At 38.8% G+C, this 16,822-nt stretch overlaps 2 protein-coding genes across 2 annotated transcripts; one reads left to right on the top strand and one right to left on the bottom strand.

Moving 5' to 3' along the window:
* Nucleotides 1-143: 143 nt before the first annotated feature.
* EIF2AK1 (eukaryotic translation initiation factor 2-alpha kinase 1) lies at nt 144-13,503 on the top strand (the record flags this gene model as incomplete). Its single annotated transcript, XM_009070193.1, has 14 exons — nt 144-302; nt 2,072-2,208; nt 2,931-2,962; nt 3,392-3,491; nt 3,944-4,024; nt 4,424-4,527; nt 6,419-6,466; nt 7,173-7,542; nt 8,485-8,596; nt 10,117-10,223; nt 11,921-12,041; nt 12,158-12,237; nt 12,633-12,866; nt 13,300-13,503. Coding segments are annotated over 14 exons (1,808 nt in total), but the record flags the coding sequence as incomplete, so codon positions are not given.
* A 179-nt stretch (nt 13,504-13,682) lies between these two features.
* Nucleotides 13,683-16,246, bottom strand: AIMP2 (aminoacyl tRNA synthetase complex-interacting multifunctional protein 2; the record flags this gene model as incomplete). Its single annotated transcript, XM_009070194.1, has 4 exons — nt 13,683-14,189; nt 14,663-14,894; nt 15,406-15,612; nt 16,179-16,246. Coding segments are annotated over 4 exons (893 nt in total), but the record flags the coding sequence as incomplete, so codon positions are not given.
* Between the last annotated feature and the right edge of the window lie 576 nt (nt 16,247-16,822).

Below are 16,822 nucleotides of genomic sequence, written 5' to 3' on the forward strand. Positions count from 1 at the left end.
AATTAGTGTCTTAAGCTGCTCTCTCTATGGCAGTGCGTGGTGCGAGCCGGCGTGGTGGTGAAGCTGTTGTGTGTTGTTGTGATGGTTGGGTAGATAGGTGTGTGCTGAGACCTGAGCTCATTCCTCTGACTGTCCATTTCCAGAGTCGGATGTGCCAGCCGAGCTGCGAGTGGCAAATGCGTCGCAAAAGTTTGTGACTTTCACTTCGACCATCCAAAATCAGCTGCTGCTGGTGTCGCTGCTGGAGCACCTGTGCCACATGTACACGCACAACCCTGTTCATTCCAGGTGTTTGTTCCGAAGTTAGTAAGAGTAGTTCTTTCCTGTCTCTTAAACTGCCTTACAATATGTGCCAGACCCTTCTGTGCAGAATTGCAGTGTAATACCAGCACAGAGCTGTAGGTTTCATCCCTTTGGGACAAGAGGAATGCTGAGAAGAGGATGAATACCCTGAATCAAGTTAATTGGGAATGACAGCTTGTCTTATTTTTGAAAACAGTAACAGAAAATTGCTGCGGATGTAAGGATCAGACAGTTCTGTTCCAGCTAAATCATGTGAGTTGCATCATGAGAAGGGTAGCAGAGTAAATTATGTCACTGTTAAATCTGATCTAAAAGCACAGATGGAAGAAGAATTTAATAAAAATATTACCCTAAAAATAGCTGTAGCATAGTATTCACTAAATCTCTCAACATTATAGTCTGTGAAAATCAGAGTCCTTTATTTTGCCAAAAGTCTTTTGATGTCATTCAGGGAACTCATGTTTTTGGATGTGTTTATTTTTAAAATCTATCTTTTTTGGTGAGTGGCTGATCTTGGGTGTTTTGGTCATTTAGGCATATACTTAATGCATTTGAGAAACAATCGTGAAGGTGTTTCTCCTTATTAGGCATGACTATGGATAGTAAAATATAATATGTTGCTCATACTTTAAATTGAAGCAATTTATAGCTATCAGAACAACAGTGCAGACTATGTTATTTGAAGTCTGATGCAGATGTTCTGCTCTGAGTCTTGATACTACCTCTGTCAAACCCAAAAATGTCAGGGAAAAATACCCAACCAAATTTCCTCCTTTTGTGAGAGGAACAATAAAAACTAACCTGGGCATTCTCCAAAGTATGTAGCTGCTTGGCTTCTCATCTATGGAAAATTGCATTCCTCCATTGCTGCAGTTTAAACCAATTTCCCAGGTGGAATGAGCCTGATGAATGAAAGAAAAATGTGCTGCAGTGATTGTATCTGTTCCTGGTTTTGGCTTGTGCATTCTTGTGCTCATGGAGGGGATTTTCCCACTTCTCTGATGTGTGTGACTGTGCCCATAAGTTTTGTGTAGCAAAGTTCATGATTTCTTAGAAGTTCACTTTCCATACATTTGATCTCCTTTAAAAGAGAAAGTAATAGGCCGAATTTTAAAAATACTGGTGCTGAAGAAACATTAAAAAACTTCTTAGGGACAGGTTTGTTTTAAGACCTTGGAGCTCCTAAAACTTGTAAGTACATTTTTGTAGCATCTTCTGCACCCATCTGCAGTATTTGTTGGGGTTTTGTCTGCCACAGTTGTCTAGTCCAGCTGAGAAAGATGTGGTGCTTGGGGTGATGGCAGAAGGTGCATTCTTTAGTATGACTATGTGCACAAGTGTGTGAGTTTGGGTGTGAGTTAGAAAATCTTGACCTTGCCATTTTTGGATTATAAATAATTGTGAACACGCTTTGAATTTTTCTTTTTGCTGCTCCAAATTAGTCCAAAAGTAAAATGTAAGTGGATGAGTAGATGTTTGTATAATTCATCTGCTGAGATGAGGAGGAAAAGGAGATGCAATTGTGACCCTGAAGGGCAAAGCAGAGAACTGTGTTGTGCAAAGGGATTCCCATAGAACAGCTCTGGTTGGGATTTAATTAGTTTTTATTGCTAAGAGTTAGCACAGCATTAGAGTAGGAGGGACTGTTCAGTTTGTGGGTTGTGTTATCTTTCAAATAAAGTTTCTCATTGAAAAACAACTGTTTACATGGTCTTATTGGCAGGCTTTATTTAATGTTCCTCTGACCTCTCTCTGTTCCTTTGTGCAGTACTTCGCCAGGCTTTCACAAGAACCGGGTTGCTCTCCCCTTTTGCCTTTTGTGATGAATTTAGTACTGTAAGACTCCAGCACAATAGAGCCATTACTGAACTCATGAAAGCAGCTAATCGACAAATACTTAACGGGGTAAGCCTTGTGAAATTCCTCTGGCAGCCTCTGCATTAAGGAGCTTTTGTTTGGGGGTTCTTTTAATAGTGGATTGGGTCTTTTAAATGATTATTCAACATGGCACTACCGGTCTCCCTTAACTGTTTGGAATTACTTGTTCTGGTTCTGTAGTGCAAACTGAGGCTTTTGAAGTCAGCAATATCTTTTGCCTTAATAATAACAATAACGTCAACAATAATAATAAAACAAGTTAAAAAATAGAAAAAGCAAGGTGGTTTAGGTGTTGCTACAGCTGTTTCTGACAATGGACAGACATCCATTTTCACCTTTGAACTGTTGGTTAACACCCACATATTTACCTTAGTGGAGGGTGTAATTAGTACACTGTAAAATGTGCTTCAGGCTGAGTCAGACCACTTTGCTTATCTTACTGCTTGAACTAAGCTAGTTAATTTTGTCTTGAGCACATTTTACAGCCCTCATTTTATCCTGATTGTCAGCAGAACTCCAAAAGGGCAGTAATCTCTCCAGCAGAGAGATGTTAACAGATTACCAGTGGGATAATAATACTTTGATTTGGTGAAGCTCTCTCTGCAGCATGTGAATGGCTGTCAGTGACCTCTTTTTCTTCTAAGAACAAGGTTGCAGTTCCTGTTTTGATTGAGCTGTCTGTGCCAGTGGCACAGTAGAACTGTTGCTCTGTGTGGCATATTTTTATGTTGGGTTTTCTTGTTTCATAGGAACTTGAAAATGGAGATTCTCATGCAGTTGGGTATGTATTGAAAGCATGTACAAGTATTAAGCCTAACTCCCTCCCTAAAGTTCTGTGCTCCACTCTGAGTTTTAATTAATACTGCATTTCATATTTTGGCTCTGAAACACAGAAAACAAAATGAAAATAACTCCAAATTCTCAAAACAATCTGGTGAAAATTCCTTCTTTGGTACTACTCTCAGTGCCACCACTGAGGAAAACAAGATTTATCAGGCATAAATATAAAGGAAAGAATCTGAATACTTCTGTTGACACAGAGTGTGGATTTGTAGCACATGTGCATGCTCTGGCAGTCTGCTGGTTTTCAGGGTTCACTGAAACAGTGTCTAGTACAGTATGGTGATGTCAAAGTACTTTTTTCTGCCTATATAGAACCTTATTTATAAGTTGTAATTTATTTCATGCAGCCTAACTTTTTTTTTATTAGGGAAAAAGAAATTCTCTTTGAAGCACAGACTTCACGGTACCTGAACGAATTTGATGAGGTTGCAAAGCTAGGAAGAGGAGGATATGGCAAAGTATACAAGGTATTCTTTAACTTCCACTTACAATGATCACTTTAGATCTAGTTTTTCTTTGGAATTTAGAGTTAGTGTTTTGGCTGTTTTGTTTATCTTTCTAATGGAAATACAAAACCACTCATTTTCCAATGGAAGAGGTGCAGACTAACAGATTTATTTGGAACCTATTTAAGCACTTATCAGGTCCTATCAGTACTTTTTAGTGGATGGAAAGGTATTTGTATAGGTATGTATTTCACAAAGATTAAGTTAGATGTTTACAGTCCTGAAAGAAGACAGAAGCAGAATATCCTTGTTTTAGCTGGGCATAATCCCAATTGCATTCTCTGGTACAGGTGATAGTCCATATGAATGGAGTGCAGATATTAGTTTTTAGAAAATAGTTAGTTCTGAAAGATTTACTGAATTAATCTAAACACATTAACATCTAATTTTTGTCCTATTGCAATTGTTTTCAGGTCAGAAACAAGTTAGATGGTCAGTTCTACGCTATTAAAAAAATTAAAATCAAGAAGGCTACAAGAAGAGATTGCATGAAGGTATTCTCCTCCCTGAGCTTCTTCCCTGTTTTAACTCCTTGCTGACTGTAGCTTACTCTGATTTATTACTGCAGTTAATATTTCCCAAAACATCAAAAGCATTAATACCATTTTGTATGCGCTCTGAGTTTCTAAAGGTTTGACCCTATCAATATCTAGTAGAAAAAAGTAAATTAGAGGCATTTAAGTCCATTAAAAGGAGGATGTTGTTTACTTGAATTTGATCATCTTTGCAACTATGAAGATCATAATTTGTTTTAAAGCTTCTAAATTTTCACCGTTACTGACATAATTTTATCTGTTCTTTCTCTATGAAAAACTTTTTTTTTGTTATCTTGTGTGTTTACTAAGCACTCAGAGGAAAGGACTGTCACACTGAGGTGGTTTTGGTCTTTGCAGGTGCTAAGAGAAGTGAAAGTGCTGGCTGGGCTGCAGCATCCCAACATTGTGGGCTATCACACTGCTTGGATGGAACAAGTTCAAACAGTACATCCAAAAGGAAAGTACAGCATAGTGTGTAATTCATGCTTGTATCTTATAACCTCTGTTATAAGGGGAGTATTTGCAGGGGAGTATTACTTCTCTGGTAAAAAAAACCTGTTTATTCCTGTCCTTAAAAAAACCTCAAAACAATAGAAAGGAGAACTGCAGGTCCCTCTGGGCACTTTGATCTCTTACTGAATGACTTAGCTGTTACTTAATGATGACTTTGGAACTGTGGAAGTATTAGCTCCATTTCTGGTAATAGATAAGGAGTATTTTAAAGTTGTGTGAAACTCAGTGGAATGCAGTGAAAACCTTTTAACACGAGAAGTAGTGAGTTGACAAGAAGAATGGTGGGAAATGAGCCACTTAAGGTATTGGGGAAAGTGATGAGTAGAATAAAAAAAACACCCCAAATTTGCTGCCATCATGTGAAGTCTCAGAATTTTGTGTTGTAGCAAAAGTAGAGGAAGTCTCCCACTATGCTTCTCTTCCTGTCTTGGAAAAGAGTTTAGAAGAACTGAAAGAACCTGGAAATAAACATGTTAATGACCAAAAAAAAAAAATCCCCTTTGTTTTCCACAGGAGGTATTTCAAATTTGATTAATTGCGTTTCACAGTTCTGCAGTGACAGATCAATCTGATTTTTTTTTTTTTTTTTTGGTGTATCGGCTACTATCTGTAACTGCTGAGATTTTATCTACTTTTGTGTTCATTTTGCACCACCTTCCTGGCCGCCTTTTTTTTCCCTCTTCAGTTTCTTTGGGCTTGACTCCACACTCCCATCTTTTGGTGCCTTTGTAACCCTAATCCATTGGTTGCATACTTGTCCTTTTGTGGAATGCCTTTTGCAGTTAGATCTTTAGATCTTCTCCTGGTGGGAGCTTTGCTTATGCTCTGTAAGACTTTATTGCTTTCCAAGTCAGTGACTTGACACCCAACCAGCTATAAGCACAAAAGAAAATGCATAGGAAGTTGACAGTATAGTAACAGAGGTAAGACTTTTTTTTACCTCTGATCCAGAGACTCTCAAAGGATACAACCATTTAGTGCTAGGAGTCCTTCATAGGTGTTTCATGGTGATAATGTAAGTACATAATGATATCTACCAGTAGGTTCTGTGGTACTTAATGGCTTTCCTTATCATACAAGGTTGGTGTTTGATATTTGATTCTGTGGGCTAAAGCAAACAGCTTCTTTTGCATAAAATTACAATTTTATAATGAAAGTTATTTGCAAGTGTCTTTGAAACAGCTGCAGGGTGATGTGAAGGGTGGTGCCTATGGAGCTGCTTCTTTACCTGTGTTAAGTGCATTCTTATTTTGGACAGGCTGACTTCTTAAAGGTGTAGCCTAAGTAAATATCTAGGAGAGCTCAGTACAACCCTTCAGTGGCTTTGTACAACATGTATGTTATTTTCAGTTAAAGAAAAATTAAATCCCTGTTAAGAGTTACTTCTTAGTAGTCTTAACAAGCACTATTTGCAGTAGCAGAAATAGAGGGAAAGATAGGAAAGGTTGTAGTCAGGTGGGGGTTGGTCTCTTCTCCCAGACAACCAGCAGGAGGACAAGAGGGCACAGACTCAAGCTCTGCCAGGGTATGGTTAGGTTGGATATTAGGAAGAGATTTTTTACAGAGAGAGTGATCAGTCATTGGAATGTGCTGCCCAGGGGGGTTTTCAAGCTGAGACTGGATGTGGCACTTAGTGCCATGGTCTAGTAACCACAGTAGGGTTGGACTTGATGATTTTGGAGATATTTTCCAACCCAGCTGATTCTATGATTCTAAATCTACAGGCAATGAAGTTAAATGCAGTAAGGTGCTGTGGCCTAAATGTTGGTTTATAGTAAATATATGCATGCATGCTTGGATTTGTAAAATACCGTATTTGTCTTTTCACCCAACAGGTAGAACATTAATGGAGCTGCAGCCATTATCTTTGGAGCAAGAGAGCAGCAAGTGAGTATTACAGGTCTCAGTGATAAGCTATATTTGACTTTTATATAAGGGTTTTTTTCTTAATGTCACACTAAAAGACTGCAGAATTCAGCATATATGGCACAAGTACTCTTTGCTTCCAAATTATAACCAAAAAAGTCTGAACGATCTTTGTCATTCTTTCTCTTCTTGTTGAGTAAGCTTAAGAACATTACTGGATAATTCTGCCTTCTTTGGATCTCTCAGTTTGTGAGTGTCTGAGTGTAGTACTGGCCTTCAAGTTTACTTCAGTTCTGTGCCAGTCAGCAACAGTGATCAGTACTGTGGAGTCTCAGAGTGATGTGGCTTCTGTTTCCCAGAAGTGTTGGTTAGCCCTTACGATAAGGAGACAGAGTTGTATGAAAAACAGTGTAACTTCCTCAGTTTAAAGAACTGGAGCTGCTTTATGCTTCTGTCCAGTGAATGCTGTGACCTAGGACTGTGTGTATCTGTGAGACAGAGCTGTCTGGGTCAGCTGTCAGAAATCTCTGCTGCAGGAAGGTATTAACCAAGGCTGGAGCCTACACTGCCAGTTATGTAATCCTGGAGTTTGATATGGGGGAGCAGCTGAACTCTTACTCTGAAATGCAGTTTTAATTGGAAAAGAAAGAGTTTTCAGTATAGTGTATCACAAACAGATGGTATAAAATTGTGCTTACTTGGATTTCTCTCCCTTTATTATTTTCAGTGATCACTGTCACATTGAGAGTGCTGAAAGTGGTAGCTCAATTATCTTTGCTGACCTTCCTTCACAAGAAAAGAAGTCCTATAACAGTTCCAGTCTTAGAAATCTGAGAAGTGAATCAGTGCACAATATGGATGTAAGGAACGATTTTACAAACAGCAGCAGTAAAGAGTGTGTGAAACCAAATAAATGTGAATTATCCATAGACTTACAAGAAGACTCTGTAAATAGCATTAACAGTTCATCAACTGGTGTGAAAAATCATGCAGCATGGGGACCTCATTCCAGTCTGGGTCAAGGGGCTAGCACTGAAAGCAAGTCCTGCACTGAAGAATGCTCCAGGAATGATGTAGCTCTCTGTGTAGGGCTCGAGGTAAATGCAGCTCTCTTTAAATACACTTCGGTGCTCTCTAATTGAGTGATGTTTGTACAGTAGTTTGGTAGACAGAGGAATGAATTACAGTGATAAATTTAAAAGCATAAAATTACTGCAATTAGAGCCAGAAGCTCAGACCATTCTACTGAAGTGAGTAACACCATTACAAGAAAGCTGACCAGAGGAGCTGGCAAAACTCAGCATGCAAGAAAGTTTCCATGTGTTAGTCATCAGAGTCCTTTCAAAGTACCTACATGAATAAGAAGTACTACTGCATGAAACAGCCCCATCAAACTTGAAAGCTTGAAACATTCCAGAGATGTTTGGTATAGCTTTTGCTATCATTTGGAGTTCCTCTTGCAGGAAATCCAATTTTAAAGGTGTCTGCTTGAGTCCAGGTTATCAAATGAACTGGGGCATTATCAGAAACTGAGCTACATATGCATGGTAATAAATCAAACAGTTGCACTCAGTGATCTTAAAGGTCTTTTCCAACCTAAACAATTCTATGATTTCATAAAATTCCATATCAAGAGGTTAAATTTTTTTGCTACTTTATATTAATTTATACTGTATTCTTAAGTTGGAATGAACCTCTGGTATGTCTAGAAGCTTTTAAACTCTAATTTGAGTATATATATCTTTTATATATTTTAAAATATTCAGGTATGTATGAAGTTTGGTTAGCATTTATCATTTATCAGTTGCAGAAATTTGAGGAACAAGCAAAAAAAACCCACCCAAAACTAGATAGCATTGCTGCATCTGCATTTTGAATGCAGTAGTAATACTGTACTTGATGTAATTCTGGTTTCTAACTGGGGATTTGGGGTGGGTTTTGTCTAATAAATTTTGGGTTTATTAGCTCTAAAGAAAATAGCTAAGGAAATACTGTTCATATTCCAGTGGCAAAATCACGGGCCATTATTTTTCTGTTAGGTGGAATATCCTTTGATGCTTCATATCCAAATGCAGCTGTGTGAGAGATCCCTGTGGGATTGGATTGCTGACCGTAATCAGAGATGCAGTGAGAGAATAGAGGAAACTTCCAGTAAGATCCATCACTGTCTTAAAAATTTACTTACTCATTGTAAGGCAAATAAGCCTTTTTTTGGTAATTGTAAGCCCCGTTGCCAGATTTTGTTTTGCTTCAGCAGCTAATAACATAGATCTTCATTAGATTCTTTATTCACTTAATCAAATAGCAGCTTGTATTGAATCTTTGTATGATAGAAGTTGGCAAAAGGATTTAAGTTCCTGAGTTTTAGACAACTCTTCAAAAAGAATGACTGTATGCCTGAGGCATAGCTGTTACCTGGGGAGATCTGTCTGGGCAATACTCCTGGTTTGGAATAGAGTTTTTTATTGACAGAATCTGCTTTTTCTCAGAGAGCTGTTTAAAGGTTAATTTATCTGCTGTGGAAAATACAGATATGTCATTTGATCCAGACAGGTTATTACAAAACTAAAAGTTTGTTCTCTTGAATCAAAAATCCTATGCAGGTTAATTTGTAATAGGTCTAAAACATCTCACATTTGCTTTGCCTGAGTGACCAGGGGAGTTCTCACACCCTGATGCCAAACACTCTTGAATAACTGTTGTCACTTGGAAGAACAAGTCTTATGGTCTTTAAGCATTAGAGATATGTTCCATTCTCTTGTGTGGTTGTATAAAAAAGCATAGGCATAACAGATTGTAAAACATAACTGTATGATTAATATTTCATCTTCATTTTTAATGACTATTAAAATAAATCTGTTCTTCTCTTCAGTCCTGGACTCAGGTTTACCAACTCTGTCAGCTGACTTCCACTAACCTCTGCTGTAATCACACTCACTGAGCTAAAAGGTGACATTCCAGGTGCAGGGAATGACAGAATCACTAGGGCATTTGACCTTGCAAAATGCCATTTTCACAAACTTTCACAGGGGACAGGGAAGGAAAGGTGAATGTTATCATAGGTTAGACATGGAGAAACCATTCACTCCCACTTGGGTTTCTGTGAGTGTTCAAAGGGGCAGTGACACGTTAGTTATGGGTCATGAGAGCAGGGAGACAGTGTAGCTTAATGAAATAGTAATGTGGAAAGTGGTAAAAACAATTATGCAAAGTTTATTTAGAACAGCTACAGCCAGAGGAGATGGGGGAATTTCAGAGGGCAGCACAACAGCAGAAGGATTAGGATCCAAAAGGAAGAGTGCAAATCCATACAGACAACGTGTCGCTACATAGATTAGTATGATTCTACCTGAAACTCTGTTTTTCATGTACTTAGATGAAAGTAAAGAGGTTGTTAAATTCATAGTCAAGTATGGGGTTTGGAAGAATCTTCTCAGACAGACATATGTTCATGTTCCCTGAACTTCCCTTTTTGGAATTTTGACATTAGTGACTTTTTGCTGTTTCAAAAATACTATCTTAGGGGAAGCATGGGAAAACCTGTATTTAAAATATGATCATTCTGTTCAACTTTTATTCCCCAGCATAAATAAACAGAGTTCAACAAGACATACCACCATAAACTTAAATAAGTCAGTAAAATGAGCTGAAATAACTTGAATTGTTTTAAGGTCCATATCATCTCGTGGATGTGCACTGGACAATGAAAATTTTTCAAGAGCTGGTGGAAGGAGTTTGCTATATCCACAGCATGGGAGTGATGCATCGAGACATTAAAGTAAGTTCATTCAGTTATTGCTTGAGGTTGAAGAAAACAGAGATAACTTACATTATGGGAGAATGAAAGGAACTTCATGGTTAATTTGAGATGACCTGGGCTCTGAAGAATTTCCTCATGTCCCACATTGTCTCCTCTACACCAGTAACATACTTTCTTTACTATAAGCACAATACTCAATTTACATATACTTACAAGTGGATTATAATTAAGATCTGGAACTGTTTTCTCCTTTGTGAAGCCATTTTCTTGTCCTAAACAGGGATGGTCAGATTGGTTTTCTTATGTCTTGATCTTTCCTTAACCAGGGTAGGACCTAAATTAATTACCTAAAAAAAGGAACCGAAATTGTAGATGACGTTAGTGACCAAAAATTTTGGGTTCATTCCTATTAAAAGCAATAAAGAGCAGGATTAAAAAACATCACTTGGAATGGTTAGAATAGGATGCCCTTGATATGTTCCTGTGAATTTCTTTTGGAACTCTAATAATAAGAAAAGTTTTGACTTATTGACTGGCTTAGAGGTGAGGCACAGGTAGATGTAACTTGGTTCTGCCCTGCCCCCCCCTTAACTGATAGACCCAAATAGCACAGAATTGAGTATGTATTTTCATACTTTGCTTCCTCTGAGGTTTTCTGTGTCTGTTACAGTAGCTGTCTGAGGAAGTGGAGTGTAAAAATCATCTTGATTATTAAAACTTCACATGTGGAGGCTTTGGAACTACGTGAAAACACACACTCTTCATTCTGGATTGTCATTTTTCTGTCAACTGTTTCATGGTCAACAGTTTCTCAATTTGCTTTTGTGTTCAACATCATCATGCCCTTATTGTCCCAAGTCCTGGTAGTTATATACAGAATTCCATGCAGTTACTGTGAGTCTGTTTTTGAGCCAGTGCTTGTTTACACCATAGATTCTTCTAATGGTGATTCTGCAGATACCTTGCAGAGACAGTAGCTCCTGTGATAATATTCTAAGTCTTTTCAGCATTCTGAGACATCCAGTGGGTGGGTGTCCTGGGTATCTCTTTATTTCAGTGGATACAAGAAGCATAACAACTTGTTCAGCAATACTGCACCTTTTAAATTTCGTCTGCATTGAAGAAATGGAGATTGCCTATCTCTTGTTAAACTCTTCACATCTGCTTTATACTCTAACAGAAGATCAACTATTTCATTTCTGCCACCTCAGCAAGTGGGTTTTTATTTCCAGGCACATAATGTTTGCATTTTACCTCCTTAGTGGCCCTAAAGCCAAAATACATGGATAAAACTACTTCAGTTTTCCCAGTCAGAGCTCTCTACTAAAGTTTCTTATAATTCGGGGTTTTTTCAATAGCAACTTTCCAGCACCAAGTGACAAACTGCAGCTGTGCTTACTGTATAGAAAAGTGTATTTTGATTTACATTGTCTTGCCCAAAGATGATACTTAGTCATCCTTCCTGCTACATCTCTTGGTCTAATTTGCTGTCCACTCTTGCCTGTTCCTGTTTAATTACCGTTCCACAATGGCCCAAATGGTGTTGCTAACACATAATTTGGTATCAGCTATGACTATTTTTTTCTCTCTCACTACTCAAGCTGTTAAATAATAATCTCATACCTGTGAAACACTGGATTTTGTAGACTTTGAAACAACTGAAATTTCATAATTCTTGCTAGACATAATTTCAAATTGTCTTCTGTCTTTTGCAGCCCAGAAATATCTTTCTACATGGATCAGATAATCATGTAAAAATAGGTGACTTTGGATTAGCCTGCAGAGACCTTCTTTGGGTTGATGCAGACCAGTGGTTTCAGCCAGAAAGGGTAAATGGTAAGACAAAAAAAAGCTTAATGGGTTTATGTTGACATTTCTATGATATTAAAATCATTAAACTGTTAAGTGAAAGGGTAACAATGGAACACTAAGTGTAAATTGCCTGTTTGAAGGGCTGACACATACTTCAGGAGTGGGGACTTGCCTCTATGCCTCACCAGAACAACTGCAGGGATCTCACTATGATTTCAAGGTAGGGAGCTTTGAGTTTTCTCTTTGTGGGTTTTTTTATCTTGTTTTATTTTAACACGATAGATAATAGCAATAAATCAAACATTTCAGTAGGAAAATAGGTATTTGGTAATACATAAATATTCCTCCTACTGTTGCTCCTGATGTTTTTGTTGAAACATGGATTTCACCTTTGCCTTCTAGTTTACTGTTAATGCAAAGATTATTTGTTTCTGAGATCATCTTGAGAATGTATATAGATTTGAACTTGTGTTCCTTTAGTAGTGTCACTGCTTTTTGTATCATCATGGAACTTCATTCTTGTGAAACCTTTTCAGGTCATGATTTTTTTAATGAGAAAAATCTAGCAATTAAACTAGCAGTTACCCCAGAACTTTCTCTTCACTCCCTTACCAGTCAGACATGTACAGCGTGGGTGTTATCCTGCTAGAACTCTTCCACCCATTTGGAACAGAAATGGAAAGAACTGAAGTTCTTACACATTTGAGGAATGGCCAAATTCCTGACACTTTCTACAAGACATGGCCTACTCAAGCCAAGTATGTTAAACTCCTCACCAGTCAGGGAGCCACAGAAAGACCAAGTGCTGCTCAGCTTCGGGAAAGTGAACTGTTTCACACCACAGAACATGTAAGTTGTGCCACTAACCTCAACAGGATAAAGAAATGCCAAAAGAAAATGTCTTTTGCTTCCCTGCCTGGATTAGGTTTGTTTTCTTTTCAGCTTAAGAGAAGTATGTGATTCAGACTCTGATTATTTAGGCCACTGTATTAATGTTTCTCGTGTCTTGCACTGAGATAAATGGTCATTAATTACATGAAGATGAGACAGTTGTGAGGTACTTTCATAGGTCAGAAAAGCTTTTGAAGCTTTTTGTCATCATTTTGTTAGCAATTTCCCCCTTCCTTGCCCTACTACTTTGTGGATTGTTATCTACCAAATATGTAGAATGGCTGAGGTGCTGCAGCATGTGCCTGTTGTGGATTGCAAACGTAATTCAGATTGTCAGTAAGGCTTTATCCTTGCCTGGTTACAAAGGATGTAAACTGACTGTTATTTTCAGGTTATTTCTAACCTCCAACAGAAGGTGAGAGAGCAAGAAGAAGAGATAGAGAAGCTGAGGGAGAGAATCAGACTGCTTTCTGAGGAGGAAGATGAACATATGAGACTGGGCTCTCCTGTTTGAGTACAGGAAGAAATAACCTATTGTATGCTAAGATATAAAAAGTTTCTTTTTTTTTACATAAAATATTCAAATCCATTTTCACTTTACTGTCTGTTCCTTAAATGTACCTTTCTGCCTTGGTTCAGAAGGCTCTGGACAAGAGAAAGGATTCATGTTGCACTGGAAAGATTAAGAGCACAGCTTGTTATTTACACACCTTACAATCACTGAACAAACACGTGTTATGCATCAGTTACAGAAAAGGAAGATCACACCCAAGGGGCAGCTGTAATGGCTTTATTGATTTTAGAACTTACATACATCCCAGAAAGGACTCAAACCACTACAGCAGACATGAGGTGGAGTAAGACTTAAAATCACACCAGTATGAGGAGCGCAGGCTCACTTGAGTAGCTTCATCACAGAGCTGAAAGGTGCCAAATTCTCACACGATTTCATCCATTTCTGCACATTGGCAGGGGCAGCATTGGCACTGCCTGTCTGCTGCAGGGCACACCAGGCCACGACGTCGGCCACCGTGAGCTCATTCCCCACCAGCCACGAAGTCTTGCCCAGGGCAGCGTTCATGGAGCGCAGAACTGCTCCTCTCTCCTTGCTGCTGCCTTCTCTCAGCTGGAAGATGGCTGTATCCACCCAGCTGTCAATCAGGGTTGAGGTAACTGCATTGTACTTCTGGCCAAACAGGGAAAAGAGAAACCGAGCGATGTTCCCCTCTCCTTCTATAGGGCACATTGTTTGAATGCTGAACTTCATCTGGGGTTTGGGAACTGAAAGGAGCAAAAGAAAGAAAGGAAATACCACGTGGTAAAGTTAATGGTAATTCTGTGATGTATTTTATTTGGGATGTCAGCAACACTGTTAACATCAAAAACCTGATGAACCATTTTCAGTTTTCTGGGATAAAGACATCACTTTTCGAAAACCTCAGCCAAACCTCCCACCTCATTTCTATTCTAGCCATCTTATTTTTAGAAACTGAAAAACACTTCTATAAAAAAATTCCTGTGGGTATGAACAACCCTGTCAATGCCATGTGCATTTTAACAGTAACTACACGAATCTGCCTCCTCTGTGTCATCACTGTCACAGCTACGAACAGACAGTAAATGTTACCTGCAGTACATATCCACCCTGTGTCAGCACAGAGACACCAAAGCACCTGTTGGCAAAGGTTTACAGCACAAGCTTCATTTTCTCACCTATTGTAAAATATTGATCTACAAGATAATTTCATTCTTACCATCTTTCCAAATGAGAGTAAAGCCCAACTGATACTCATGACGAGGCTGCTGCTTAGTCTGCTCTCCAAAGCATTTCAAGAGGTTTTCTGGCACACTTTTCACTGATGAATGTGTGTGAACAGCTGACAGTATTTTATACCGTTCACAGAGCAAACTGTGTAGCACTAACAGTGACAGTGGAGGTAGAGAAGGATTTGCATTGATGACAACATCTTTCAGGGCACCATAATCCTGAATGGAAAGTAAAACATTCAGCAGGTAAGACACACTCCAGATCAGACTTCTAAGTAGTGTTTTCACTTGATGCCAAAGTGCACACCCGTGCATGGGTATATCTGAAATACTAACGACAGTCAAATTAATTCAAGTTTGGACATTTAAAACTTGTTTTAAACCATTAAGCATGTTCCTTCCTCAACATATAATTCAAGGACATGTCCGAGGTAACTCTAGTCCAATCTGAAGCCAAAATTTAAATTTTCAGTTTAGTAACAACCAAGAAACCAACTGTTGTAATTCCAAAATTAACTATTCTATCTTGGAATTATATCCAAATGAGCATACATAGGATTAGTTAGTAATAAATATGTCCATAATCTGGACACTCAAATGAAATGGCAGTTGTAGGTTACCTGTCAGGATACAAGATACACACTGAGCTCTGCATCCCAGGATTTAGTGCAACCCTGAAAATCTGAGAGCAGAGAAATGCCCACCAATGTACCTGCTCAACTACACTTACCTTTCCAAGCATCAAATCTAAATCTGCTCCACTTGTTGTCAAAGGAGAAAACTCATCAGTTTGAATGATATTAGTTACATCAAAGTCAGCATCTGGGGTTTGTATCATCTTTGAGAGCCCATCGACAGCACTCTTCAGTTCGTACAGCCGCTTCAGGATCTCCTCCTGCCGCGACTCAAGTGCCTGAAGTGATGGGTCAACCTCTTCCTACGGGAGAGGAAAAATAAGGCCATGTAAGTATTCACTCAGCTCAGTGTCAAAACAGTCCACAGCTCCCTTGGCAGTAACTTTAGGAAGCCTTTAAACACAGTCAAATAACCAGAACGTCATGGACTTGGATCTATTAGCTGTCTCTCTTCTTTTGTTTATGAATGTGGCGAGATGAGTTATTTAATCAACCTCTGAAATCTTCCTGTTTAACAGATTTATTAAACCATTAGCTACAGCAAACTCCATAAAACAGTCAAAGTCAGACCACAACCACAGAAACTTACAAATTGTCGGTGAAGTGCTGAATGAAAACTGAAAAAAACAAAGTCAGCTTGTCAGGCAACTGTTCAGACTGGAAAGTTTGGGCTGAGGCTGCCAAACAAGGAAACTTCTTGACAATTCAGGTAGCTAATAAAAGTAAAAACCCTGCAGGCTTAGATGGATGGTTTGTCATATGAAATCACTCTCTGTAGTCATTCTTTGTTTCAGAGAATATAGAAGAAAAAGGCCCTGGGCTTTGTTACATGTTAATGCCAATGCAGCTTTTTGGTTACCTCAATTACCTGACAAGCCTCATCTCTTACACCTCTTGTAAAAGATGAAAAATACATTCCTGTGGGAGATTTTAAGTCTACAAATTTACAACAGTGTTAAAGAAAAACCTTGATATAATCCATTTCTAAGCCTCCTGACTAAGGGCTAACAAAACCAAATTTATCATCCAGACTTCTTTCTTTCAATCTCACGGATAAAGACACAAACACAGTATGCAAGTAAAATTTTTATACCCATTTAATATTCTTAAAGCCAAGGAAAGGCCTCTTAAGTGACCATTATTTATCCAGTACACAATTCCACGAAATGAAAATGACTCTCAGAGGAGATTGGTAGTTAAGAGTTTGTTCTTGCAGTGGGAAAGCATCTTAGCATTCCTGTTCAGTTCTGCCCCGAGTCTACTCCTGCTCAGCCTCTCCACCAGCCGCGTGGGTGAGGGCACAGCAAGTACTCACTGAAAATAGGTGACGGCATCAAGCTAAACACAGCCACAAGCAGCCTAGGAGAATTCAGAGCATTCCTGACGCTGCAAACAGGCTGAGGCTTATGTAACGCAGTACTGCATATCCTCGCCTTGCTCAAGCTGAAGCTGGAAATGGGTGGCCAAAGCGAGCGCGGCGCCAGCAGGGCGCGATGCAGCAGTAAGGACCGA

This window comes from Acanthisitta chloris, unplaced genomic scaffold (assembly GCF_000695815.1).
Source record: "Acanthisitta chloris isolate BGI_N310 unplaced genomic scaffold, ASM69581v1 scaffold21712, whole genome shotgun sequence".
In the NCBI taxonomy this organism is placed as follows: Eukaryota; Metazoa; Chordata; class Aves; order Passeriformes; family Acanthisittidae; genus Acanthisitta; species Acanthisitta chloris.